The sequence below is a fragment of the Varroa destructor genome, unplaced genomic scaffold (genome assembly GCF_002443255.2).
Source record: "Varroa destructor unplaced genomic scaffold, Vdes_3.0 BEIS01000001.1, whole genome shotgun sequence".
In the NCBI taxonomy this organism is placed as follows: Eukaryota; Metazoa; Arthropoda; class Arachnida; order Mesostigmata; family Varroidae; genus Varroa; species Varroa destructor.
The window spans coordinates 70,808-98,749 of record NW_019211454.1 but is presented as its reverse complement, the minus strand read 5'-3'; the positions used below and the strand labels follow the sequence as shown (position 1 = coordinate 98,749).

The following is a 27,942-nucleotide window of genomic DNA, read 5'->3' as shown; positions in this document are numbered from 1 at the left end:
ACCACAGTAGATAACATATAGATCGTCAACGAATAACATGAATTGTTACCACATATTTGATTTCAGCAAAATAAAAAATGGATAAAAACTGTTTTGGCGCTAAATTTGAATTCTTTGGTATAAAAATAGGCATCTTGGTCCTTCGTGGTGAAATAGTGGGCAACGTGTTTGCCTGCTAAACTTCGTAGTTCGATTTGAACCTTGGCGTAACCACACCTCGTTTCATGCTGGAAGCCAGCCGTCCAATGGAACACCTAACGACGGTACCGGATGTAAAACTCTGAAAAGTGAGTTAGTCAACTCAATTTAAATTTGGCGCCTAAAGTCGTGCTAACTGATACCCAGTTTTGAAAGTAGCAAACGTATATGTGTATTTTAACATTTACATATATAACTTTGTGTAACTGCACTCCACGATTAATTTATCCATAAATACACGTCCTAGACATTCACTTATTTTACTAAGCAAAATAATCCAAAATTTTTTGGAACTAAACCTTTTTACAAGACCTTGAGTAACACTCCTTTTTTTGTCCGCACATGTACGGTGCATCGCGTTCAAAATAGTAAACTATTATATATATATATATATGCAAATGTTTTCAAATACACAAACGGATTTAGATGAAATCCCGTTTGCCGAAAGCAACATGGAATGTCATTTTAGCAAAGACCTGAGTGGGAAAATTAAGTTCGTCGATCTGTTTTATACAAGCAGTTGTTCTAATGTTCGTTGTTTATAACGATATTGTACACTGCAAAGCATATATGCTACATTTTCAGAATAGAATTTCGCTTTATTGAGTGAAATTTTAAAATCAGTGGGTAAAATCTGTTGTCCCACGGCTTGGCCATTTTCGAGGGGTCTGGACGGAAAAAGCCATTAGTGCATAAGCTAAGAACCTTCTAAAAAATCCAAACATTTGCATTTCTCACCGATCAAAGCAGTGTGGCCTCTTATGCGGTGCTACTTCGCGTCTGTTACCAGAAATGGTTGATATTCCGTCCTATAAGATTGTTATTGTAAGTTGATTTTGAAACTTGAGGGTGCAGACCATGCAAAGCATCATATGTTTGTTGTATGAGCGGAAGATGAGACGCAAGGCAACCCTAATTTTGTAACCATATTCTCAGTTGAGCTTCAGTTCTACCTGACTGAATCACTGAACAGACAAAACTGCCACATTTAAGAATACGAGATACTTCACATGAATTGCTTTTTGAAGCTAAAGTAACTGTATACTGCGGACCCTAGATAGGAAGTGTATCCAGCGTGACATGTTAGCGTGATTTAATTAAAAAAAAATTATATTAAAAGTTGTGTATTTTCTTTTGAGTCTGTGAAAAAAAAATCTGAGACGGTCGCTAAAGTAACAAATTTAGTACAAGGCTGCAAGCATTGCCGTTTGTCATATTGTTTTGGTATTATACTATACTCTGCAAACTAGCGTCATTTATTACAAATCAAGGTTCATACTTAATGATGATTTCTTATTGACTCAAATCTGTTTTTTTACGGAAAAAATCTGACAAACATTGCATCGAGTAAAAACTAATTTGATAAGCTTTTCCAAGCCGAAAAAGCCATCCCATCCGTGAAAGTTAGTTTGTTTAAACAATATAACGTGTGTTGTCATTTTCGGCAGATGTTTGATTATAGGTATCATAAAGAATGTTTACAGAGCTTTCATTACAGTTGAAGTCGCTAGCCGCTCCTACGATTAAGTGAAAAGTAATAACTGGCCAATCGAAATGTTTTAAATTATTATTGAGCAAACAGAATTTCTTTCTTCTCTATGTAAAGCGAGTCTATCAACCATTTGTTCGGTATTTTACTTTTTGGCTATAATTCGCACGTCACACAGTAATGATTTCTAGGAGTTACTCCAAATTCGGAAAAAATTTTGAAAATGGTACATTTTAGATACTTCTTGAATTTCAAATTTAGGAGACGCCATTATAGCGTATTGGCTTACATGTTAAGAACGGCCAAAAATATGGTCTGACGAAATACTTTTTTGAATGAAAAATAACAATTTGTTCGAAATATTTACACAACATGAAATAGATTAGGTAAGTAACTCTTTTGATATATAGCACTGTGCCTAGTAGTAGAAACTTGCTTCATGTAGATGTGAAGTAAGCTGTAATATAGCTACAGAGCGTAATGTGATGTTATGGACAAGACCTGTAAGGGACGGTACATAGATATACATAGCTGAATATATATATATATATATATATTATAGAAGTAATAGTAACGTATGCGAACGCTTAGGAGTAACTCGAATCTTGAAATGCGTCTTACGCAGTGCTAGCATTGTTTAGGAAGTGAAACCCAAATCTTTATTTGAATCTTGAAACGCAAGACTTAGTTAATTTTATGTGCATTTTTAACTAATTTTAAATTATGAACGATCGCTCCAAAATCCGTTTATCGCTCTAAGGAGAACCCCATTTATGTGAAGCTGCCCACGAAAAAATAATAATGAGATTATATAAACGATGCGCCAGTAGAAAGGGATTAGGTTCCTCCTTAAAAGCTGATACTTATAGTTACAAATAGCTAAAGAATTTAATTTTTTTTAACAAATTTTTTGACAAACATTTCAATGTTCCTGCATTTACTTTGATCTTGTCATATTATTTTATAAATGCAATTAGATTTAACTATTGAAAAATACCACGCAAGACTTTGAATTTAGCACATTTAATTATGTTCTGTACTTGATTTGTCGCCGCTTATCGCGGTTATTATATTGTGTTAGGCTGTTACACGCGAATCCGGCGGCTTTAAAATTAAATAAATGTCCAAATATGCGCGGCTAGCAGACGAAATTTGACTGGCAAACACTCCGGTAAAACCAGCTGAATACGTGGTTTTAAGAACGGAAGTTAGTGTTGAAGATTAGCGAAGAGGTGATAAGATTCTGGGACCCGAAGAACAAGAACGCATTGTCGCAATATAAGTGTCTTTTCACAGAACTGGTTTATTCCACGTGCAATTTAAGAACCTTCAATAGAATCACATGCGATCGCCATAGACAAGGCATGGTTTTCTTTCTACTGTGAGCTGAAAAAAGCCAGGTGAACGGCATCACACACAGGAGAATCGTAAAAATAATTGTTATTGTATTATTATTTCAGCACATTGTTCTATTAAACCTAAGTTATTATTAGTGGTTGAATATGTTCACTATTTGATGATTTATAAACACTTCGAGTATAAACACTTCCGGTATCGGACTTCACCCGAGCGGCCATAATTGGTTTATCCAGATTACATGCGGTATATACCAGACGGCTAGCTTCCAGCAAAATGCGAAGTGTGTCGGGCCAGGTTTGAATCTACAAGATTTCTACAACATTAGCATGCAAATACTTTAACCACTAAGCTATCACAGGAATATATGACGGAACACAGCTACCACAGAAAAAGGGATGTACGGGTAAAGCGAGAATAACTTAAGGGCAAGGATATAAACTAATACGAAGTCCACTCGTGGCTTACTGCATAAAGTATGATCCGAAAAGAAGAGAAGAAGGTTAATATTACCGTGGAATGACTTCTCTCTATGTCGTAACTTAAGTAAAAGTTTACTGTATGAATATTCATTAATAGTCTTCAACTCCCCTGTGTCGTTGTTTAGACATTTAATAAGTCGAATAAGCTTAATAAGTGCTGAGTACCCACAGTCTCTATCGGCTCGCTACATCTGGCATAGGTGGCTGACTTTTACATGCTCAATATATAGTTGATGTGTAAAGAGCACGGTTTTACCCCGGAAAAGTTTTAAGGGTTTCTCCGGTTTCTGTGTCAGAGAGATCTGAATTGCCCAAAATTTGATGTTCGACAATTTCTAACTGTAGTTTAACATAAAGAAGCTCTGTGATTTGTGCAGAGAGATTTTGTAGAACACAGAACGCGGAGCATTAACAATGAACATGACTCTCATACGATCCAATACAGCCTGCATTCACCGTCCGGCAATCATACGCAAAACCTAAGAGCAGCACGCAGAGCACTAGTTCTCTTAAACCAAACCGCAAACGGAACAACATTGGGAGTTGATCAGAGAAAGCATGCAAATTGCATGAGTTCGTACTTAAAAAACCATTTTATCTAAATAGATTTCTCGATCATTTCTTGTAGTTTGCTAAGGTTATTACAGTATACAATATATTCAGCCTTGATGAATCGATCATTTTACTTTGATTTATACCCAAGTTGATTTATGGCCTTGTAAGATGAAGTTAGGCATAAAAGGCTTTTCTTGGTATGAATAGTTTATTTTGCTTTCTTGGAATGTATGAATATATAGCATCTCTAAATTTTAACATCACGTAGTCAATTTTATTAATAGTGCGTATTAAGGTGTAGCACCTATTATCATTGAGCGTCTCTGTAATGCAGTGGTAATTGTACATGATTTCGTACCGTATAACATTGTGCAGTTGATTCAGCCTAAAGGAATTGAAATATAGGTCGTGTAAGGGTTAGTTTGACTAATATATTGTAGGATTTACAAGGTTACGGCGAACGGAAGTACTCGTTTTAATTAAGTCTAAACGATAACGTAAACAAAAAACTTCATATGTAAGGATAAAGATTTGGTTATTTATAGATTTGATTTATAGGTAAATTTATAGGTTAAAGAGATGTACATAAATATATCAGCGTATATGCGATTTTATAAGATAATGTACAAATATATGACATAATATAAATGGATACACCACATCTCCTTTTGAAGAAAGATACAGCAAGTGAGCTTGGATATCAGTTTTCAGTTTTCATTTGAACATGTCACCCGCAGAAGCTCTGCATATTTCTACGTTACCGATCGTCTTCTCTTTATATGTGGTTTATAAATCAGTCATTTCTGATAAAATAAGTACAGAGAATAAAAGTTTAAGGTTTTAAGAACGCTTTTAGCGAAATTCTGTCTAAGGAAATAAAGTTTACAATCTCTAATAGTTAAACAGTGTCTTTGTATTTAGGATAATTCACAAGTTAAATGAAAACGATGTTTTGTCTCTAAATAGCACGTAAGAGACATGTGGATTGAAGATGTATTGCGCGTCCTTTATAAGTTTTGTTTATTTGCAAAAGCTAGAATTCGAAGCTAGTATAAAATACTACTAGAAAGAGAATGAAAGTAAGATTTTTCCACAGTGCTCAATATAGGCGGGGAAGAAATGAATGGCCCAGGCTTTCAAGTCATTCTTAGAATATATTAGAGTTAATCTAAAAATGCCATCCGTTAGGTTACACAAGCACTGAACAAAGCATGCTATATAAAAAGGCATCTTTTAAACTTGATTATTTTTCTAACCTAGGGACGCCCGCAGGAGCAGCACGTAGGCAAAGTTGATCCAGATGGGCAACATCTGAGAATTGATTTCCTAAATATACGCCAAGGAATCGAGCAAATGGGAAATAGCATAAAACTAAGCAAATTACCTGGCATAATCCTAATATATATATTCACTATAGTTATATGGTCATAATATCGACACACTGGGTTCGCTCTGAAATAAAACGTATTAAGCTGCAGGCCAAATTACTATCGTTTTATACATCGACACACTGGGTTCGCTTTGAAATAAAACGTATTAAGCTGCAAGCCAAATTACTATCGTTTTATACATCGACACACCGGGTTCGCTCTGAAATAAAACGTATTAAGCTGCAGGCCAGATTACTATCGTTTTATACAGGCTTTAAATAGGAAGTTAAACAGAATTGCCAGCATTTATCTTAATGAGCTTGCTTAGGTTTGTTACATAATCTAGGATTGAGTAATAAAGTATCATCTAGCAGATAAAATCTTGAGTTTAGTAAAAATGGCTTTTATAAACAATAATTTAATTATAATAATTAATAAGTTTTTATAAAACTTATTAAGCGAGACAGGCACACATCTGCGGTAATGTTTGTAACTAATCCTTAAACATGTTGGTATCGGGCGATATACATTTAGAGCCTCAATGAATGTAACACATTTGATTATAGCATTTACGAATGTAGCTATGGGCCAACGTAATAATGTACTGCTGCTTCGCATGAGAATCGAGAGTATGGCTTGGTCAAGCTGTTATCTAAAAAATTATGGAATTTCATTTACAAACCTGTTGGGTTAACTTCTGAGTAGGCTACCAGAAAATATGTTGAAAATGGTACAAAAGCCAACTTTGCTTAATCTGATATAATGCACAAGTATCTTCAAATTATTCTAAAGAAGAGATCTAGCGGCTTCATATTGTTTCAAGTAAGTAGCTGTATAACGACTCATTTACTAATAATAATGTACTGACAACGAGTATTGCTGAAAAATCGATTCATTTATGGGCGAAACGTGAGGCTAAATATTCCAAGCCAAGCATTCACCAGGAATTAAAAAAGACTGTTTTCTGTCAGGGTCTATAGACAGAGATTCATGAGTGTCGATGACTTGGTTGTTAAGTCAGGCACTAAACAAAACCCGATCAGAGGCCCTGAATTATTTTGAGAAGGTATTGCGAAAACATATATCCCGATAATTAGCCAGGCATCCTAAGCATAGATGCATATTTAGTTTCCCTATTTGCAGTAAGCTTTCGATAAAGATTTCCAAGGTAATAATCAATTTATGTGTTAGTAATAATGAAGTAATAAATCTCTCATGAAAATGTACATGCATCAACATATTAATAAGGGAAAACAAAGTAAAGCTATCACGAGGACGAAATAGTGGCAAAGTGTCGTTCGAACAGTACTTTCAAGATGCTTCCAATTCGACTGGTAAAGGAAGGTACGTACATATTTACACGTGCTATTACTAGAGATCTTTAGCTACATAACCCCGAAGCGACACATTAGAAATAACTACTTATTCTGGATGTGCATACAACATAAAAACTAATAAAATTACGATGGCATCTTTGGATATTTTGGTTAAATTGAGAAATCTGTGCAAAAGTTGTAAAGGCACATGTTATCAAGTGTTTAATAAAAAAGTAGTCTTTTTTCGAGACACTTCAGAGGAAGTTGATTGAGATAGCGAAAGTGAAAACACCAAAAATGCTATTATGTCAACGCGGTTCCACGACTTTGGAAGATCCAAGATACCAAAATATGATCACTCCTTTATATTAAATAATAGACACTAAAGTATTCCTTTTAACAGTAACTATCTTAAAACCCGGCCTTTGCTTTATTTGACGTAACACTCACATTGGCATCAAAGTGCGGCATCTAACTGTTTTGGGATAAACTGGCAGCTATATGTATTAGTTCGAGTACAACTGAGGCTTCCAAACTGGGCGCGGAGCCTATACACCTACACGTATGGTGGTCTCGTACATTGCCTTACTAGAATTTTCTTATTAACAAAACTGAAAATTTACTTTTGACTGAAGTCCTTGCATACGACCAGATTGTTAAATAGTATGAAAAAAAACTAATTTTGTAAAGCAGCCGTATTTAAATTATTCACATGATGTGAATTCGGTTTTAAGGTCTATTTTATAAGCTGCTCTTTTAATTCACCTCTTGAATTTAGCTGAAGTTAGCCCACCTTGTTACTACTTGGATGTATGAGACACCTTTTATATATATATAAATGTATTTCATGTCTACATTTTTAAAGGACGTATCCATTGGAACTTTGAACCAGGATGCCCCATAGTAAGGTAAGCCTCTCTGCAAAACAGCAGGAAAGCCAACAAGGTTAAATGAAAAAAACGTAGAATAATATAGCTAAGCCCGGAGTATTCGCATTGTAATGTAGATGATTGATTAAGTTTTCTAAGTTACGACGATCGGTTACAATGTCTAGATACGACTGTAAATACTGCGTTTGTACTCAAGTAATCGACACGTTTCTTAACAAGAGTCATTAGAGAAGCTTTAACCCAAGTAACTCAAAACTAAATTTACTCTGCAACAAAGACTGTCCTCGTTATGTGGCAGGTATTAAAGCTGTCCGTTTAACATAGGTTCAACAATTCCTCATCGTAATAATTTAGTGTTCCGATTTGTACGTTAAATACTGCCTTTAACCTTAGCTTAAGATAGCTGACACATAACCCAGGAAGTGCCTATGCTTGGACCTGGATTCAAATGATTAAATGTTTCGAGCTTTACGCCCGATGTTGCTATTAAACACTACTTCAAACTAGATCTCGACTTCAGATTACCTCACATGTTTCAAGGCTCGTAGGTAAACAAATGGTGGATTCATATTACATGCATAGGCCGATGCTAACGAGCAACTCATATCACAATGATTCTATGTAGGAGAAGATTATAACAATTTAAATCTCGCGCTACTCAAAACACCATTACGTCACAAGCGGCATTTCAGTCATCTACTGCATCTATTGTCCCCTCCCTCTAGCGTCGAAATTTAAACATCAAATGAGGGAAAGAACAAAATGAACGCATATTTAGCCGGCAAGAGGCAGCGGTCGTGGTCTTCGAAATAAGAAAAATTCATTATCATTACACGACTTACCGCCGCTTTATTTTTGTTGAATAATAGTTCCGACGTATGTTGAATTAGTGTTTTATATTACTTGTGCTGCAGTGTTATGAGTCGTCGTTATGCAACAGCATATTAAAAATGCGCTGATCCAAGTTACCCCGGAAGCCCAACAAGCTGTCTGCCGACACAAGGCGCGACACAACAGAATTTTGCACGTTTGTGTATTACAGTGTTCCACGCTCACCGACTACTAAGCATTTACGAGGCATTGGATTGTAAAAGCGCTTGGAGATGGCGGAAGGTGGTGGTGTAAATAATTCTGGAACTGCAAACCAAAAGACGCTTCCGAGAGGAGTGCTTGCCCGATCGGGGTTGCCCTTACCAACTGGAACCAGGTACCACTGAATATACAACTTTGTTTTCGAATCTCCAGTTCTTCAGATTATACTCCAGATCTTTCTAGGTTTACTTACATAAATGCACTTAAAACTAGCCACCCATTGATTTAAAATGTTTTTTTCCAAATTATATATATACAAATTTATAGGAATATATTAACACATACAAAATCATACTATTTTTTTCTTTCCTTTAGTCCCCTTAAATATTTATTTTATGTAGATTATGGCTTAAATTAATGTGTACCCGATTCTTTTGCACTTAACATGCGTTTTATTCAATAGATATCATCGTCATTGAAAGCCTTCAAACGCCGGGAAGTACCAGATAAACACTTAATACTATTGCCTTAGATTTCTACTAAGAACTGTTACTGAAGTGATCGGCCTCATCTATTACTTTGAAATAAAGGTCTTAAGGTTGTTGGTATCTATAATAACTGAATGCCGCCTTTGCTCATGAAACTTTGTTGTAGATTAATATACTAAGGATGAAATAGCGTTGCACGGAGGGAAAAGATTTAATCGATATACTGACTCTGGGTACACTGTTCCGGCACGCATTGCTAATATCTGAACTGCTTTTTATTCTACAAAAAGCTATATCTAAAAGACTATGCTCTTGAAAATAACACTGTTAAAATATTCCGGTGATAGTACTGTACTACGAGTATATTTCTGAAATTGTCGTAGATCTTATCAGAGAAGGTTTCCTAGAAATTACGGAGAGCTACAAAGGGCGCCTAATTTATTAGCTTGTATTTTTTGCCTTTAGGTTGAATTCAAGCATCAGGGCCCCTCGTGACCTCACCCTTGGAGGCAAAGTAGGCGGACCGCCCAAAAAGTGTCTTGCTCCAAATCTCATTCCAAAGAGTAATGTCAGGTTAGTGTAAAATGGCCGGTTTCATCAACTGACCGTTGATATATATATATATTATATACAACTAAGGTGCAGCATTTAACCGCAGTATAGTATTATTATGATTGAACCATCTAACATTTAGATCATTCAATGAAATTGTAATTTGACCCAAAACAACGTCACCCAACTTTCAGGAGCTAATGTATCCAATTCAGAAAAACGTTTTTTGGTGCACATTTTTTTTTCTCGCTCACACAAGCATCTTCTCTTTCGCAAAACGCATGAAATATTTTATTTCGCATTGTACGTAAAATATTTGGTAGTCTTTTCTCCATGAGGTAAATATTCTACTTGTAACCCGGTCTTATAAGTGGTCTGAGACTTTTCTGTCGTAAATTGCCGCAGACATTCCTTAATTAATTAGTAAATAAAAATAGCAAGTGCATTTTTATGATTAAAGAAACATCTCCTAGATAATAATTTCTATTTCGTTTAGGAATGTCTTTTTGGCCATAATACTGACCAAAGAATAAGTATAGATTTGTGTTTCAAAATTTACACAACGCAACAGTAAGTCGTATGCACAGATTCGACGTCAGCTCAAACTGAAATAAACTCTTCAACATGTTCTCCCATAGAATACATATCTTTTTAGAACTTATTGCTGTATGTAAAACGGCTCGCTGTGCCTTTTCATAGAGCTTGAAAGGGATTGGTTTAAAAAACTAAGGTTTCAAATTCAAAGCAATGTTACATACTTTCCAAATATTTTTCCACACTGGAATGATAAGTTTTTGGAAAAGGGAGTTACGGTATGGTCGGCTGCTCTGACCTCTTTATTACCTACTACAAGTCTTTGCCTGGCTAGGTATCGCACCCGTGAAGTGGTTACTTCAAGCTTGAATTAGATGATTAGCCTTTAGTTAAAGGTATTCCTCGCTTTTAAAAAGCATTTTGCTTATTTGGAGAATATTAATTCTTTATATCAGTTTTTTCAACCACCCCTGGGAATTGTCGATTTTTACTTCTTGAGGAACAGACAGATTCGTTTAGTAATAATAAAGGACTACGCTTTTTCAAGCAATGAAATGAAAAAGACATTCGTCTTTTTGCCTTTTTATACCTACACCGTTCATGTAAATCTTCATTACGAAGGGACTTGTGAGGATTTTCTTAATACATGTGAACTTCACCTTACATATTACCGTTTTTTTTTTTTTTTTTTTTTTTGTAATAAACCTGAGGAAAGGAACACAGTCAAGGTTCTGTGGTTCTGAAGATGCTGTTAGCGATTGAAGTTATCCACATGCTGCAATGCTAAGCAATTTTTTATCGATTTAAAAATAATTGCGACAAACTCAGTTCACACTGAAACCTGTGAAGGAAGCATGAGTTTTGGAAGCTTGTGTACGTGTATAAGCGATGATTTCGCTTGCAGTTTATCGGCAAATGGCTTGGAGGGGCGCGAAAACGGACGTAGCGGAGTCGGTTCTCGTGGGGAGGCTGGAGGACGCAGCCGACATGATAAAGTTGGAAGTGGGTTTCGAGGGCGCGGTAGAGGTGATGGAAATCGAGGTCGGGGCCGTGGCCGAGGACCCAATCTTGTACAACTCGATGGTAGATATGCTCATATATATGATATATATAATGTCGAATGAAGAACACGAATTTGATTACCCGCATTGCTTCATCATTAGCATAATTTACTCATTAACCTAATGTTGTAATAGACTAAAGTGACAGAAGGATATTAGAGTGCATGTATAGACAATATTTTTACATGCTATACAATTTGTGTAAACAAAGAAAATTATATTTTATGAAACTCGAAACAACGGATTAACGGAAAGTTTGATGCATTTTGTTGGTTAAATGTTGGTGATGAACCAACGCGGGTATATTCGGTTTCAAACTCATAAGCGAAACAATTAGGTACACATTTGTGGAGCTATTTTGTTTTGTAAAATGTGACAAATTATAGTTATAATGGGTGAATTTAAGCATACAATAATCTAAAATTGAGGTAGTCAGTTGAAAAGTTTGTTTTTTAGGTATCTTCGTGGCAGGGTCAACACCCCCAGGAAATTGCGGCCACAGTGGAGAAGGTGCGGGTAGTTCGGGACTACGAAGTTCTAAAGATTCAAGCTTGCCCAAGTACATTCCTATGGAACAGGAAGATTGCGAAAATACGAAAGAAACCATCAGTCGACTGACTAGGGCTGATGTATGTACACATTCTACTGTACTTATTTCCGAACCTTGTTGTCTAGAAATGAATAGGCGGACCTGACTGGGTTGCACAGTCGGTCTCAACACTGAGATGATGTTTAACCATGTTAACTCTTAGGCGAAGCAGAGTTCACTGATCTATGTAGAATCTGTAATTTGAATTGCTAGAAATTTAAAGTTAAAAAATGTATATATTTAGATGGTCATTCCATGCTTCTGTTTATTACAGTTCACGGACTATGGTGACGAAGACGAAGAATGCGAATTGCCTCTTATGATTCCTCTGACAACGGCACGTTACGGTACGACATGCAAGGTGGAAGACTATACTGGTCCAGATGAAACGGTAAGAATCGCGTAAGCGCGAGACAATGTTGTCGACTCTACTTTCTAGGTAAAACGAATATGCTTATTTTGAGAACGTATTTCATACATCTTGAAAGCAAAAACTCGGTGCGGTGCCCTTCTTACGGAAGCAACCCGTTTGCACAACCTTTTGAAGTTATAAACATTAGCGGCCTAAAATACTGCATACAACATAACTATATAACCGCCTTTTTTATATATGTCGAGAATTGTCAGGTTTGGGAGATAAAGCTTAGGAACATGGTTTTAAAAATTCTAGCTGTTGTTTCTAATTATGTTAGGTCTTCATAAATATTTTGGCTTCAGATAGGTACCAGGTCTTCATTATCTTGGCGTCAACTTCGATTCTCTTTAGAAAAGATGTGACAGGAATTATTTTCATTCAATTAAAATAATTTCTTAGCTCAAAATTTAAAAAAACTTTTGCTGATCTTCTTTAGTTCTGAAATGCAAGTCAATTGATTCAGCGTGAATGCAAATAGTCATTTTGTGCAGCCGTATGCAGTCGATAAAACCTTCGGCACTAAAACAATATTGAAATAATCATCTGTCTTACTTTTTTTTTGGCATGAAATAGAGTATAAAATATGGTGAACTACTCTTGAAATTTTTTCGAGAAGCTATTCATTAGCAAATTTTTCAAACATATTGAAAATACTACGTTTTTTCAGCTACCTAATTAGGTTCTCGGAGTTCTCGCTTGACTGAACTGGCGTTGGCACGCTTTTAGCAGGACACCCTAACGCCGTTGAAAACAAGCAGGTCTTTCTTGGTTAATTTCTAGACGTCGTTGCTGCTTTAAATTTCTTAAGTCATTCGACATTCCTGTAAACGTTAGAATGTCTGAGGTACAGATCGATCACCATTGATTGGTTCAAAACATGTCTCTCGGGGAAGACGATAAATAGCCAGGATTAGTTGCATGGAGTTTGGGTTAGAGCAAGTAGACACTGGAGCACCTCAAGGTTCGGTTTTGAGGCTGTGCATGTGGGTCGTTTTTATCGATTTAGTTTTCATTAAGTTCTTGGCGAGTGGCATATGTAAAGCCATTGCTTAAGTAGCTGAAACCTACATGCTTTTTTGCGTGTAACTAATCAGGGTTGCCGATGACATACGGACTGTTTTTAAGAAGGTAGAAAGGGCTTTTGGTCTTGTCGTTGGTGTCAATAAGACACGACTCGTTTTGTACCGCTCGCCCCAATATACGTTATACTTAATGGGATCTTAATTTTATTGCGTCAAACCATAGATGTGTTGGGATACATCTTCAAGCGACGATTAAAAGGCAGGCTCATTTGACAGGCCAAGCGCTTAGGTCCAATGCTATTATTGCGGCACTGAGGAGACTCGGAAAGATTGATGTTCCAAGCGAAGATCCACCAATCTTTTTTATTTTCAAAGCGCTGTTGCTGCCAGTTATTTATTAATGGGATCTTGATTTTATTGCGCCAAACCATAAATGTCTTGGGATATATCTTCAAGCGACGATTAAAAGGTAGGCTCACTTGACAGCCCAAGCGCTTAAGTGCCATACTATTATTGCGACACTGAGGAGACTCGGAAAGATCGACGTTCCAAGCGAAAATCCACCAATGTTTTTTCTGTTTTCAATGCACTATTGCACCAGTGCTTTTCGTTAGCTTATCGTATCTGCCAATGTTTCATAGGGTCGTTTACCCAAAACAATGCTCTGAGGGCAATGCTTGCCTAGCGCTACAGGGTCTCTGTGGATGAACTTCTCACCCCCCAAAAACGGATTGCTCGATGTCGATGAACCACACACGTGCCTCGCGCTGCTTATTTTTGGAATGCCAAAAGGTACCATTTTACCATCGTCAGCAGCTTTAATCATTGCGCTATTACGTAGAAATGTTTCTTTGTTGTTGACGAATGTCTGACAATTGTCAGACTGGAGTTCTTGCCCTTGTGTAAGTTGCTCAACTTAATGCAAGAATTTGAGGAAAATTTAAAGAATTAAATTAATAAGATGCAGATTGCATAATTATGCGAATGGTGTAAATATTCTTAGTTTTTATTAATAACTGTTGTAATTATGGTGTGAAATCTTTTGTATAATAAGAAACTCACTATGGTTATTTTATGCAGGAATTTGAACGTTGTCAAGACTGCAGTTTCGTAAAAAAATCAAAGATTTAGTGTTAGTTTCCTTTGTAGTATAACTCACATTGTAATCATACGTACTGCAACAAATATTTTTCAAGGTTCACAAATAATGCTGAAAGATTGGAAAATTGCGGATATGGTTTAACATCTTGGAAATTTTAAAAAAATGTGTTTTTGAATTTTGACAATTTTTAAGTGTCCTCTTAAATTATCCTTTCCAATAAAAGATGTACACTTTTGAAGCTTTTTTGTATACACAAGCTATACAAGTCGTGCTTCAATACATACTACACTTCGTAATAAAAAGAATTCAGAACTGTTATCAACCTATTAGTTTTAAATACCTCAGTGCTAGTTGTCCTAGCATCATTTAACTACAAAAATTATATTCTTTTTTATTATAAGCTGATAATAGCTGCGAATTCACTTACCGTTTCTATTAACGTAAGAGGTGCAGGGTGTGGGTGGGGGAGGGGGAGGGGTAGGAAGTACCCTGTTTACCCCGAAGTAATTTTTACAATAGGCTAACTTATTTTACAATTGATAAGTTGTGTTCTACCTTGTGGATCAATACTCTATATTTCAGGATTTGGCAATGGAAGCAGATAGCAGTGAAACGGAACGAATAAAGCCATTGAAAGTCGATAAATCCAGTGCAGAAAGCGATCCATCAGATATTGCAAGAAACCTTCTTGGCATGTTATGCTTAGGTCATGGAGCTGTAAAAGCTGACGACGAAGGCACTACGTTAACCGTGTTTCAGCTTCCTAGGTTAGTGTATTTACTAAGCTCAAGACGTGTGTATAAAGGACAAACATAAAGCAATTAATAATTTGCTTTGTCCTTTGACCCAGTAACGCAAACCCCTTTATATTTTTTTTTCAATTTTATGCCTTAGAAATATTTAGTGTTCGTTCCTGATAGTAATCCTATTTTCTGGAATACTGTGCACCAAATTTAACCATGATTTTAATAATGGAAATGTACATTACTGTAAAAGTAAGTTAATTTACTAGATGCTATAATGATGCAACTTTTCCTGAGCCACAGTTATCTGTATTTTTTAAGAAAACTTTTTTCACCCGATACAGTTTTTCCAGCCTTCTTTCTGAAGTTTCTTCTCATTACACTATATGCAGAGGTGCAGCTTTTAACCATGACTATTTCTTCATACGTCGAACTAGAAAGGCCTAACCACCCTGGTTTGCGCTTCAAGATCAAACATTTATCGCCGGTAACGATTTTGGACAGAAGATACTTCCTTTTCTGTTATCCAAGCAACGGGGAGCATATTGTAAACATGTAAACATATTTTTCCAAAACCTTGTGAAAATTACAAAAGATCTTTGTAATCTTTTTTGTAATTTTCACTGAGTCCATGAGGTCTAATTTTTTTTGTTCTTTCTGGTACATGCAAACTATTGGTGACAGTCGTATGTGTCACTTTGGCTGTGCATAGAAATTTCGGGTGAATTGTCGCATTTTCTTTAACAAAGGCTTGCACCTCGCCATAGTTCGCTTTAAGTATTATTTGTCGTTCAAGTTTCCCAATTTCGAAAGGATTAAAGAAAAACTAGCAGCTAAAACACTCTTTGTTCTCGGCAGATTTTTTTTAGCACAAAAATACTGAATACAATTTCGGATATGCATCTTTTTGAGCTTGGTCATTGAACGTAGTGAATACGCTGAATCACCACTTGTAACGACAACAGCTCAATGAAAGGAACAGGGCAGATGCTAGTCAACACAATCGTCCGAGGAGTTTAAGCTGGATAAGATCAGTCAATTTGATGCTAACGCCATCTGTCGGCTAATGGGAGCTATTTCTCAATCTAGTATCAAATTGGAACTTAGACGGTTTTTCTGCGAAACGAAGGATGCAACGTTTCACCAAAATTCCTAACGCATACATATTCGTCATCATTCTTCACGGCCATTCCTTCTTTCTAAGCCAATTTCATGTTTTTCGTTAGAAATTGTCAGTTCTCGTGTCAGAGAACTTGTCCACCCAGAGGTTGAAACCAGCTTCACTGTCAAATGTATGGTTATTAACTAAATTTTCCAGCAATTAAAGTTGGCAAGCGTTTGGTACGAGGTCTAAGGAATGTGAAGGGGCAAAATGAACTCCTGCTTAAGCTCTTGCAGGGCTGCTTTAGCAATGTATGCCATGTGTAGCCTGGCATTGTCGTGGGGAAAAGAGCTATAACTTCGTTCACTGGATGCGACTGGGTTACATACAGATTCTTGTTGATAGTCTTGTATTTTCTCTTTCAGTTTCACAAAACGCAAATCATGTTTTTTATGACAGACCTGGTTTAACTTGTGGCTTCGGTGTAAACTGCGAAGCTACCCATTTTTTTCACTTACTATTGACGTAAGAGCACCATTGTGCGACACTTCCTTCCAAGTACCTTCGTCTTGGCCGGTGACAAGTAAAATATACACCCTAAGCCTGAAATTCTTTGCGAGCTTAGCAAACATAAGCAAATGCAAAATGGAATAGCGTTTCATCTCGAAGTGCTATTTTTAATGTTCGAATTCACTGCAAAGTTCGTTGCGGAATCAAATTTCAACCAACGTCTAGGGGAGATGATGGTATATAGAGGCAAGTGAAGAGCGGATTGTAGTAAGGACGCGATAATACCGACTTAAATGCGATATATGCACAACGCAATGCCTTTATATAGCAACAGTGACGGAAATATCCAGGACGTAATATTGAATTAACGCAAAAAGATAGACAGTTATAGGGCAAAATTATAGCAATTTTTTGTCCTGAAATTATATTACTAAAATCGATTACCTTCTGTTGTCTTTTTGTGGTTTCTGCAACAAAAATTGTAACAACTAGTTTTTGCATCTCTCCATTTAAACCAAATACTTGAGGGTTATGCAAAGACCGAAGCATATTATAGTCTGGTGCCGCAATGTATGGGCTATTCGGCGGACCCTTTAAAATCGCTCATCAAAGTTCTCTTCTCAGTTTTCGTCGGATAACTAAAGATGTACGGTCTGGTATTGTGGAAAAGACATACGACGCCTTTTCTTTTAACTAGTTAAAGTCGTTTTTTTTTAGTGTGTAACAGTGTGAATCAGCCACAATAGACCTTGTCACCGATTGTAACTTCTTTTATTACATTATCCATACTGCGTATGTAGTCCACTTCTCATCATCATCCGTAATCAACAACTTTAAATATCTTGACTTCGTTGCTGTTATGTAAAGATTTGCAGATGGAAATACAATCAGGTGAATTCTATGCGTCAATTCGTATACCACCGTCGAGTTATTATATCTTATAAGTTTTCTTTTTTAAATGGTTTAATTCGGTGATCTCTGCTATTCGGTGAACTCTTGAAATGACTTACCGTTTTTCCGTAATAGGTCGACCACTAATAAAACTATTTTTACATCAACGGAACCATTCTTAAGCCGTTTCTTTCGATAACATATCTTGGCCATAAACAACAATTTTCTTCATTCATCGTCTTTATCGTAGTAGAATTGTAAGGTGTAAAAAATATTTTTGCAGAAGGCAACACCGACCCGACGCGGTTCATATTACTTTTAAAACTACAAAAACCGTCAGTACTTTAAGAACCTAGTGTACAGCACCGTAATACTCGGCCGCGCCACTCACACGTGAGTCCCCATATACAGGATAGCGTGTGTCTTGTTAAATTCGAAACCTTTAGGCGGAAAATGACACCCGCTTGAGAGCCGGCCAAGATTTTCTCTAGTGAGGTCGTGCAATCACTCACATTTTGATATGACAAATTTGCTGTAGCGAGGTTGTCCGATCATCCATAAAATTTTTGTGCCATGCCTAGAACAGTACGGCGCATGCTTTTTTTGATCAAACCGAATTTTTCTCTACTGGAACCACTTCCATGAAGTTTTGCGGGTACGCATGTCAGCATTCTCTGCAGCCGGTCACCTGTTGTGAGTTCCTTGAAATGGGGCAGACGTTCTTAAGCACGTACGCGTGTTTGCTCCTCCAGGCCTTAAACGTCGATACACCTCTTTCCTGACCTGAGAATATATCGTGAGGCCGACGTGGAGGTGGTTTAGCACCCGCTGTCTAATTTCTTGATTCTTGATATCGTCAAGAAACGTCTCAACGTTTAACAGCAACCTGACGTGCTACAATACAAAGCATTTCTCCCAGATAAGAGCGTACAGGTCTTCACCTTTTCGGACCCGTGCATATTCTGATGTATGAATTGATGAGCCTGTAACTCCATCTACGCGTTATCGATAACGGATTTAAATCAGTATCGGGCTAAGCCTAAAAGAATCCGTAAGCAAGCCTGAACAGGCGGCCACGCGATCAACCGTAGAAATCTGCCACTGTCTCCTATGCTTTAATCAATTTTTCAGAACACGAGCTACAATACATAGTAGATTCAGCGGCAATGTGACCCCCTCTACATTCTTTCTCAAACGGTTCACCATGGCGATTAATCTCGCATTTTGGCCGAACACGTTCTTTTGGCAATCCATAGCTACCTTCTCTCTACCATCAATCAGACTGACGAGGCACTAGTACCGCCACAGATACGATTTATATGCTTTACAGCTTGTCCTTGCATAACAAAGGAGACGATAATGCCTAGGACTCAATATTACGTCCTAGGCATTATCGTCATTATTATTACCTATTATTATGGTATGCGTTGTAATAGTATATGAAACAGATTGCTTGCCTATAGTATAATTTTGACGAAACTAATGCAAAAAAGCTCGGTTACAAAGTGTGTTTTTGGAATAATGAATTGTGAAGATTAAACATCGTTATGTTAGCTGTCAGGATTGCAGGATATTTTGCTTTCTAAGAGCAAAGAAGCGATACTTTATTCTCCAATAGGTTGAGAACGTCACTGCAATATTAAGGCAGAACATCTAACTAAATCACTTTTCAGAAAACAAATTGTTAAAAAAATTGATAACTATAACTTTCTTTGTTAAATAATGTCTTCTCAGCAGAATATGGACAACTTGCACCAATTAATTTGTTGCGGAAAAAAATGTTTTCAGCATTTGTTGTGCAATTTTGAATTAAACAATTTTCATTATTTCTCAGCTTTTATTAAGGTAACAATTTTAAAGCCAGGGGTTTTGCTCGTTATTCTACTATCAGTTAACATTTTCAACATATTGTTACATAATAGGTCGCGTGCTATTTTTTTGGAAACGAAATACCAGGTTCTTTTTATACTTATTGAGGAAAATCTACCGTTTATAAATTGCCTCGCCTATAGGTAACAAAACCGTGTTTCGTTAAACTACAGCCACGTCGTTTACTTTTAAGCTAAAGGATGCATAAACCGTGCTTACCTATATTTCATAACATTTTATATCGAAACATTGAGACTAGTAATGCCATGCACAGACTTTTTCTATAAGTGATGTTTCAATCAATAATTTACTGAGATTTATCGCAGAACAATCCTAGAAATATCGGAAATAGCTGACGCATTACATTGCCAACTTTAGACTTCCAGGTCCGTCCAAAGCATCCCAGGATGAGGAGCGTCGGCTGCTGCAGAAGGATACAAATTCTTGTAAAGCTCAAACCGACACCAGCCAGCAGTACAAGCTGAGACATCTATCTAAGGGCATGTATAATCTCAAATTCGATAAATCGATACATATCAGAAAAGCACGTTTATACATCGCACCACATGTGTAAAGGAAGTATTTTTAAGTACGTTTTTTAATAGAAGATCATTTAATTTTTTATCACTTTAGGATTACCGTTACTGCAGAGGTCTTAATAATCAAGGTTACGAATAGTAATCCCATTAATTTACAATAAGTGTGCAATGAACCAGAATTCAAACCACCTGTATTGTTAAATTTATGTCTTGCAGTCGAGCAGACACAGTAAAAGTATTTATTTATTATTATTATTATTACGGTGGGCTATATAAATAACTGCTTCGAAACCAACGTAAAGGTTTATTGTATTGGGTTATCCAATAATATTGCATAACCTAATTTTAATGCAAATATTCTTTGCAATAAGTTGGTTTACTTAGTTTTTTTTTTAATATTTTTTAAAGATACTAAATGCTTCCTATTAAGACAGTTCTCCAAGGACTCGAAAAGATGATAACAAAAAAAGAGCAAGGTCGAGATTATAAACTGAGTGAAGCAAAACATTCCAATTCAACTACGAACATATTTGGCAAATCACAAAACCACGTGCGAAGCCCTGATGACACATAATCCTTTTTTATCCATTGGCCACAACCTGGCGTTTTTGTTGGATACTTTAATTTTAAACTCTTAGTATGCATATTAGACTTAGGTAACGGTTTGATTATTTGGGAAAAGCTCATAGAATAGAACCCCTTCGCAATGCCACCAAATGCGCAACGTTGGATGGTTCTCTACCGCGCTTTAACCATGATCTATTATAAAAGACGTTGTTATAGATTTCCAGCTTTTCATCACCCGTAACCATCTTCATGGGAGGATTGTCTTCATTCAGTTTTGGAGGATGACTGGCTAATTAGGCACGGTTCATCCTCGGGTTGGTCAGATCATAAAAACCCAGAAGTCTGCTTGATAACGTAACCCTTGCTTGGTATATGTCTATGAATAGTCGATTTGAATGTTCCTGTGTTTTGTACAGTTTGCCAAAGAGTCATAAGGGGGTTCGGACTAAATACAGAGAATATTTGAATGTTCTCATAATCAAGGGGTCGACACGTCTTGTCTTCTATGCTGAAGTTATCACAATGACCTGCATCTTTTGAAATACACCTGCGACTACATTCCACATACATCGATATAGTGCATCTAAAAATTGGACGCCAATGACTTGGTTGCTTAGTCACGGAGTATGTCTTCCGAAAAGACCTATGTTACCAGCAAGAAAAGATGGTGCTCCGTTAACATTGGCTGCTAGGATGGTTAAGTGAACGACTATAATTTCTCTACTACAGATCTCTATAAAAGCTTGCAGGGAAGAAAAAAGTCTAATTTTAAATGGCTCTAATACGGGTAAATAGGACTTACAATTTGTAAAGTCGAAAACAACGGTGTGTAACCGATATTGTTTCCTCATTTTTGTTCTATAGCTATTTGGCAAACGATTTTACTGAGAAACACAAATGTAATTGCAGCAATAGCAGCAAACCATGAACAAGGGTCTAGAGTAACGTTTACATTGTGTATTTTGCCAAGATACAAACTAAATGAACAGAGTTACTAGCATTCCGAAAATACCTACGTATAGAACCCGTTTGCCATGAAATGCTCTATATAACAATTACAATATTATAAAATTAGGTATCACAAAATGTTAAACTGTAAAACTAGTTTTCGTTTGTCTTTACAGAAAAAGTATATATATATATATATGATTTACATTAGTGCATAGATGGTTTCCGAGCAAGGGTCCCCAAGTGCACACCTCGGAACTGACCTAAGCTCTTCCCATGAAAAAGGACCGAAGAACCTTTTGGTATATATATCACAAAAATTATTATTCTTATGCCTTGAGTAGCTTCTCGCTGATATGCTACCTACATGGATCGTTTACCCTCACAGTGTTTGAACATTAATAATATTGTACATTAATAATGTACAATAATACATTTATGTATATCATTATTTGTATATCATGTTATTAGTTTTTAGTATTATTTATTATTAGTATTATATATTAATAGTTGTTAGTTTTATTATTGGTAAAGATTTTCCTGACATAGACTCTTGCCGCAATGCCTAGGAGGTTACGGCGATAAACAAATGCTTATTATGTAGAAATTATAGTAACGTATCGTTTTGCGTTTGTGACGGAAAGAAAATGTGAAAACTTGAAATCTTCCATTACTATGCCCTCTATATGGCTCCGTGTGACGTGCTCCCGCCAAGGTGTAAAGCCATGGGCAAATGAATAGCTACGGTAGATTTGTTAAAAGTACAATAATATAATTACGTATATTTGGACGAGCCGATACAAACCGTAAATTGGTCTCTAATTTTATAAAGGGTAAATAATTTGTTTGTCGAACATAGGATATCTCGGAAAGCTGCAGGTTCTACGAGATGGCAGAGTTCGAATGGTCTCAGGAAGAGTATCAATGGAGTTGCAAATGGCATCCGAACTACCACTATATCAGGTAAAGTACTTATCTGCTTATAGCGTTGTGCGACTTACTGTATTTAAATAAGCGTTTTGGCTTGCAAAATTTTTTTATAAAAAAGTAAGCATAGATAATGGAAATTATCTAGCCCTAGCAAACGTGTAAGATGCACCTAATTATACTCTTTTGCATCGTATGTACAGGAGCTCGTTGAAATCCAGGGACGTATGGTGATCCCAATAGCCAAAGTTGAAAACAAGGTCGTGTGTCGTCTTAATCCAAAGGATCTAGTTGGGGAAGGCACCAGCAATAGCAACGTTCATAATAATAGCCAATGACTCTACAAGAAACCGAAATAGAAAAAATACCGTATATAACAGTGTTGATGTTTATTATACACTGCCGCATAATCGAGATGGTCAAAGACTGTTGTAATTAAATTAGGATTAACTCTAGGAGATGACGCTCCAGTAAGTAAACAAATAGTAAATTATATTAAATTGAGATGTATAGGCTGTTCGAGAAGTTCCGAAGAAGAGAAGTTCGAAGCCCGATGGCGCTCAAAAAATTTCTACAACTAACTATACAAATGCAGGCCCACGAAGCTCGAACAACTCATTATTATGAGAAGGGTGGAACAGCTGTTTATCAACCAGCGATTGATGTGATTTCGGTGTTACTCCGGTGGGACTGGCAGCAGTTAGAAGTGGCCACATGCCTAATGTTAGTGATTATATGTATTTCACCGCGCTGAACCGCAAAGTAGTGTATGTAAACGTGAATTTAACACGTATATTGGGGTGAGGGTGAGGTCTGTTTCGCCTTCTAATATACTGACTTATGTCTTTTGCCGAATTTGCAAAGATGGTTGCGAACGTCTAAAATTCAGTAAGCCTTTCTACAGTCAGATCTGACCACCTGATTTGGCAAGATATTTTATGCTATGCACGTAGCGATGCACAATCCGCAGATATCGATGCAACAGTCCATCGTTTCCTTCATAGGATTCTCCATGAGAAAATTGTGATGTAATTGTTTATGTTATATAATGTCAAAAAAATTTTACTAAAGTGATTGCGTATATGTAAGCTGGTAGATGCTATTGAGTACATATGATACCATATTTGGTTCACTAAATTGATAACACGATAACCATTCTGAAACTCAGCTCTTTTATTTCATGCTAAATATTGCAAATGCATAACATACAAAATCGTAGTTTACTCAGCTTTTTTTAGCAGTATAAAATATATAATTTAATGGGTTCAGGCGAATTGTAATGAGGCGAAGTTGTCGGCTTTTGATAGTAACTTCGCAGTAACAAATTTGGTGTTACCAATCTTTAGTTCCTTTTCAGTGAGGTCTGGCTCTCTTTACTGATTCAGCAAAATGTATGTTGGACTAGAAGTAAAGAGAGGCGTTATATAGACTTCAGCTAAGTTTATTTAAATATATTTTATAGCTTTACTGCTCCATCCGTTTTTTCTAAGTGTCACATTTCCGATAGCTTCCACTTCTCTGCCAGCTCAAGGTATCCACGAAGTAAACAAGAAATTTTTGTCAATAACTTTTGTCAGCTACTTGTCAAGGGGAATCCTAATTTAAGTAAGAAAAAAAGCAATTTGTCGATTAGTCCTTCATATCATTTATTCTTGACCGTTTCGATAAACAAGATGGCTTGCAAAGGCGCAATAAGTTGCCCAAATGTACTGAGTGTGGATGAGAGATATAGTTCTACGACAAAAATCTCCTTTAGTGAGAACACTGTTGTCCATACAAGCTTGAAAGTGCAAGTGTATAAAATGTACAGATATGTAACAAGAGACAACGTTTGGTTGCGTTTAATCAACACTTATCGTTGATATTATTTGACTATTTTCTCATTTGTGGTTGAATAGAACTTATTAAATATCAGGAGAACAACTGCTGTTGTTTTTGTTTACGTATAGATAGTATTCTTTATTATGCAAGTGAAAAGAAATAATTCTTCGTTCATATATTACAAAAAAAATTATATAATAATACCTTTTTTAAATAAAGAGGCCCTAAAATAAAGACACGCACCCCTTGGGTCGAAATAATGAAGTGATGTTTTTCTAGTAGGTTAGAAAACGATATTTGCAAAACATTACTATTGGAACTTATAACCCGATTGTTGGAAAAAGCAAATAAACTGATTGCGTTAGCTATTAAAAATGTCGATCTTTCGAGCCAAGTATAACAAACACCATTAAAAGACAGTATCCTGTATAGCTTCCGTTATCGTATACCAGAGTTTTTCTGTCATCATTATAGCAATATAGTTCAAAACTGGTATTCACGATGTGCCTCATAGATGATGAAACAGCAAACATGTTTCGATCCGTTGAGTTCACATACTGGTTCAAGTAAGCTTAACAGAGGTTCTCGAGCATTTCGAAATGTTATATGGAGACAGCCAATCGGTAAGCTCTAGAAGATATGAATAAGGAAGCCACAGTAAATAGCCATGATTAGAGAACAGACCATTTCTAGCGCACAGATTACCATTCTTCTCAAAGTCTAGACATCTTAGTAAGAGAATTTGTCGAATCTCAGTATGTTGAAGCTGCATTTCAATGCTTACTACTATTGCCATGCTTACTACAATGCCTACTATTATACATCTGAATAGAAGCAGAATAAGAATCTAAATAGTAAAAGGTCATAAATAATAATAGTGCATACCTTGACTATTAATAAAAAAACTACTCTTGTGAAAAAAACTCGAGGACTCAGTAAGTTCGGCCTCGCGTTTCACACCGGACGACCTGATAGTTACCGATTGTAGAAACCAGTTTTACTGAGACGTATGTGTAAATTAAGATTGAGAAAGCTTTTATCAACTATAAATGTCTTTAAAGGAGTCCATTACTGTCATCTTTTGGCATTTCAGGGCTATCTTATTCTGATCCGGTCTTTCTGTTAAAAGAAAGTAATGTCACTTCTGGGTTGATAAGGGTATCAAAGTGTTCAGATTGTCACAGTCATAAATCCTTTAATAAAAGGTCAGGGTGAGCAAGTATGAAGATGATCGAATTCAGGTTTGGAATTAGAACTAGACCTAAAAAATTGAAATGTCAATAATTTCTCTTCACTACCTAAGCTTCATTATAACTAAAGAAAAACTTGACTCAAAAGATACAAGGTCTAAACCAAAATATCACCTCTCAGTAATATATCAAAGTTGAGGTTCTTACTACGGATGATAATCTGTTATCTAAAGGCATTTAGGTGAATTTATGCATTTGCTGATAAGCTATTTCGATAATGTAAAATTTTTGTCGCAATTCGCTCGCAAAAATGAAAGATTTCTAAAAGCAGTATAGTCTTAAATTATCACTTATAATCATGGCTAATACCTGTTAATACGATTGCATGGGTATTTCGCACTGATGGTCAGACAGGTCTAAAAAGATACTTTACATACATATATAGTACGAGATTTTTAAGAAAGGTTTCATGTCTTGTTTTTGCGTCTGAAAATTACTTAAGCATATTGATGAAAGAACGTTCTTTTCTTACTTAGGCCATTTTGGACCCTCTATTGTGATAAAAAAGAAATACCAACCTATATTGCAAACAGGATGCGGAGATGGGCATCGCTTTTTTTAGAAGATCAATTTGAAATTAAATGCAAAAGAACTGATGAGTGAAACAATAATGATGAATAACTGATTATTAAGTTGATGGCTTTACGACTAATTTCTAATCAACGAACTTATAAAGAATCATGAAATGAAGTTGTAATTGAAGAAGATGACCATAATATTTCAATCTGATTTTTGTTAACCTGTTAGGTCAAGAAAACAACTGTACACGATTCAAACAACCAGCAGAATTGTATTTAAATTGGTCTTTGATCAACAATGACCCGGATAACGATCCGACATTGTTCAGGTCATCATTATCCGTTTAGTCATTGTCTAGTTAGCACTGATTTACAAAACCCAAATAAGACACCTATACAAAGTTAGCTTGCACATACTCATTTATTAGAGCGAGCACATGTATTTTACAGGAGGATGTTCTTAACTCTGGTATATTCTACGTGGCCCGAAATATATACATTTAATACCACCTTTATTTGCACAAGAGTTCCAGTATTACAAAACACGTTCGCTCATCTTGGATACATTGTTTTTACTGACAACGGAGTACAACTCAAATGTCACACGTTGCTGATTGTATTAAGCAACATGGTATACGCACCACACATAGCCAACGAAGGAGAAAGGTTTGTTAACTTTACAAGTCACGATAATTTGAAGATAACCTATATTATAACATTGGGCACGATCACAGTATCAAATAATTCCTGCGGAGCTATTTTTTAAGACAAAATTAAGAAATGTTAACTTAAAACTGATGGCGTCACACGATAAGTTAAAAAATCACAATAATCGATCGACGAATATAGTTTTTTGCAGGGGTAAAATATAAAAATCCGCATTGCGCTTCGCGCATGGCAGCCGAATAAATCACTGGAAGCGTGACTTTTTTGTTGCCTTTGCGCGTAACACTACCATAAAGTTTGCAGTTTTTACTTATTTGCCGATAGCTGCGTATTAGACTGTAACATCATGTCACGCGGTTTCAGTCTTTTCTTAGGATGGCTGTGAAGGCAAAATTTCCCAGTCAAGTTAATGCCAAAGCTCGGTCTAATATTAACGACAGTTTGACGATACCTTAGCGGATGTCCTGTCATATCTAACCGTATTTATGTTTTCCACAAGCAAGGCTTATGTTGTTTTGGCTGTAGCTTTTAGCTACATTCTAACTACAAAAACGTTCCTGTTGCCTTGTTGAATTAGAAAACACAACGAGTTTTCGTAGGCTTCATGGGCACTTTAAGCATGTTCAGAGCGCCATCCATTCATCTTGTCTTCAAATAGAAGTAAATTAGAGCTAAATGGCGTATTAACTGCCCGCGTTTAGCAGAATATCAATTCAAGTATCACTCTCCGACCACCCAGTCCAGCTCGGTTCTTGTAGCGATGAGCACACAACTTAGGTGGACTGGCTATTGTTGTTCAGTTAGTACTAACCCCACGTTATCAATTCGTTGAACAACATTTCTCCGCAGACGACTGTTGCGTAGTGCATTGTTCCAGATTTGACAGTACATTCATTGATTGAAGACATCTTAACTAAAGACATTGCACTAATGACTTATTTATTTTTCTGCGGTACGCACAGACTTGGTTTACGTTGTATTGTATCGTAAATTAATTCAAACAGATACTTTTCCAGCGTTTTAGCATGTGTCTGAGAAACGCTATTCATGTCTAATCAGCTACGTTCAACTTAACGACATGCGTGGTTACGGAAAATATAATACACTTCAGCTATACGTTCTTCGCAACTGAAAACCCAG

At 36.3% G+C, this 27,942-nt stretch overlaps 1 protein-coding gene across 2 annotated transcripts; it reads left to right on the top strand.

Moving 5' to 3' along the window:
- The first annotated feature begins 267 nt into the window (after nucleotides 1-267).
- Polr3D (RNA polymerase III subunit C53) lies at nucleotides 268-24,470 on the top strand. Of its 2 annotated transcripts, XM_022817320.2 has the most exons (10): nucleotides 268-287; nucleotides 8,699-8,863; nucleotides 9,642-9,749; nucleotides 11,167-11,345; nucleotides 11,780-11,952; nucleotides 12,187-12,303; nucleotides 15,034-15,218; nucleotides 19,945-20,066; nucleotides 22,480-22,583; nucleotides 22,751-24,470. In XM_022817320.2, the coding sequence occupies exons 2-10, from the start codon at nucleotides 8,760-8,762 to the stop codon at nucleotides 22,883-22,885; spliced, it is 1,227 nt and encodes a 408-aa protein (XP_022673055.1). In that variant the 5' UTR covers nucleotides 268-287; nucleotides 8,699-8,759; the 3' UTR covers nucleotides 22,886-24,470. The 2 variants fall into 2 exon arrangements, with proteins under 2 accessions (XP_022673055.1, XP_086832206.1); XM_086976080.1 differs by lacking the exon at nucleotides 268-287 and having other exon boundaries at nucleotides 8,523-8,863.
- The last annotated feature ends 3,472 nt before the right edge of the window (nucleotides 24,471-27,942 follow it).

Bases quoted from the DNA above. Each gene is read 5' to 3' on its own strand.
- Polr3D (XM_022817320.2), top strand. From the start codon at position 8,760: ATGGCGGAAGGTGGTGGTGTAAATAATTCTGGAACTGCAAACCAAAAG. The intron at 8,864-9,641 runs GTACCACTGAAT...TTTTGCCTTTAG, and splicing joins CCCTTACCAACTGGAACCAG to GTTGAATTCAAGCATCAGGG. The intron at 9,750-11,166 runs GTTAGTGTAAAA...TTTCGCTTGCAG, and splicing joins ATTCCAAAGAGTAATGTCAG to TTTATCGGCAAATGGCTTGG.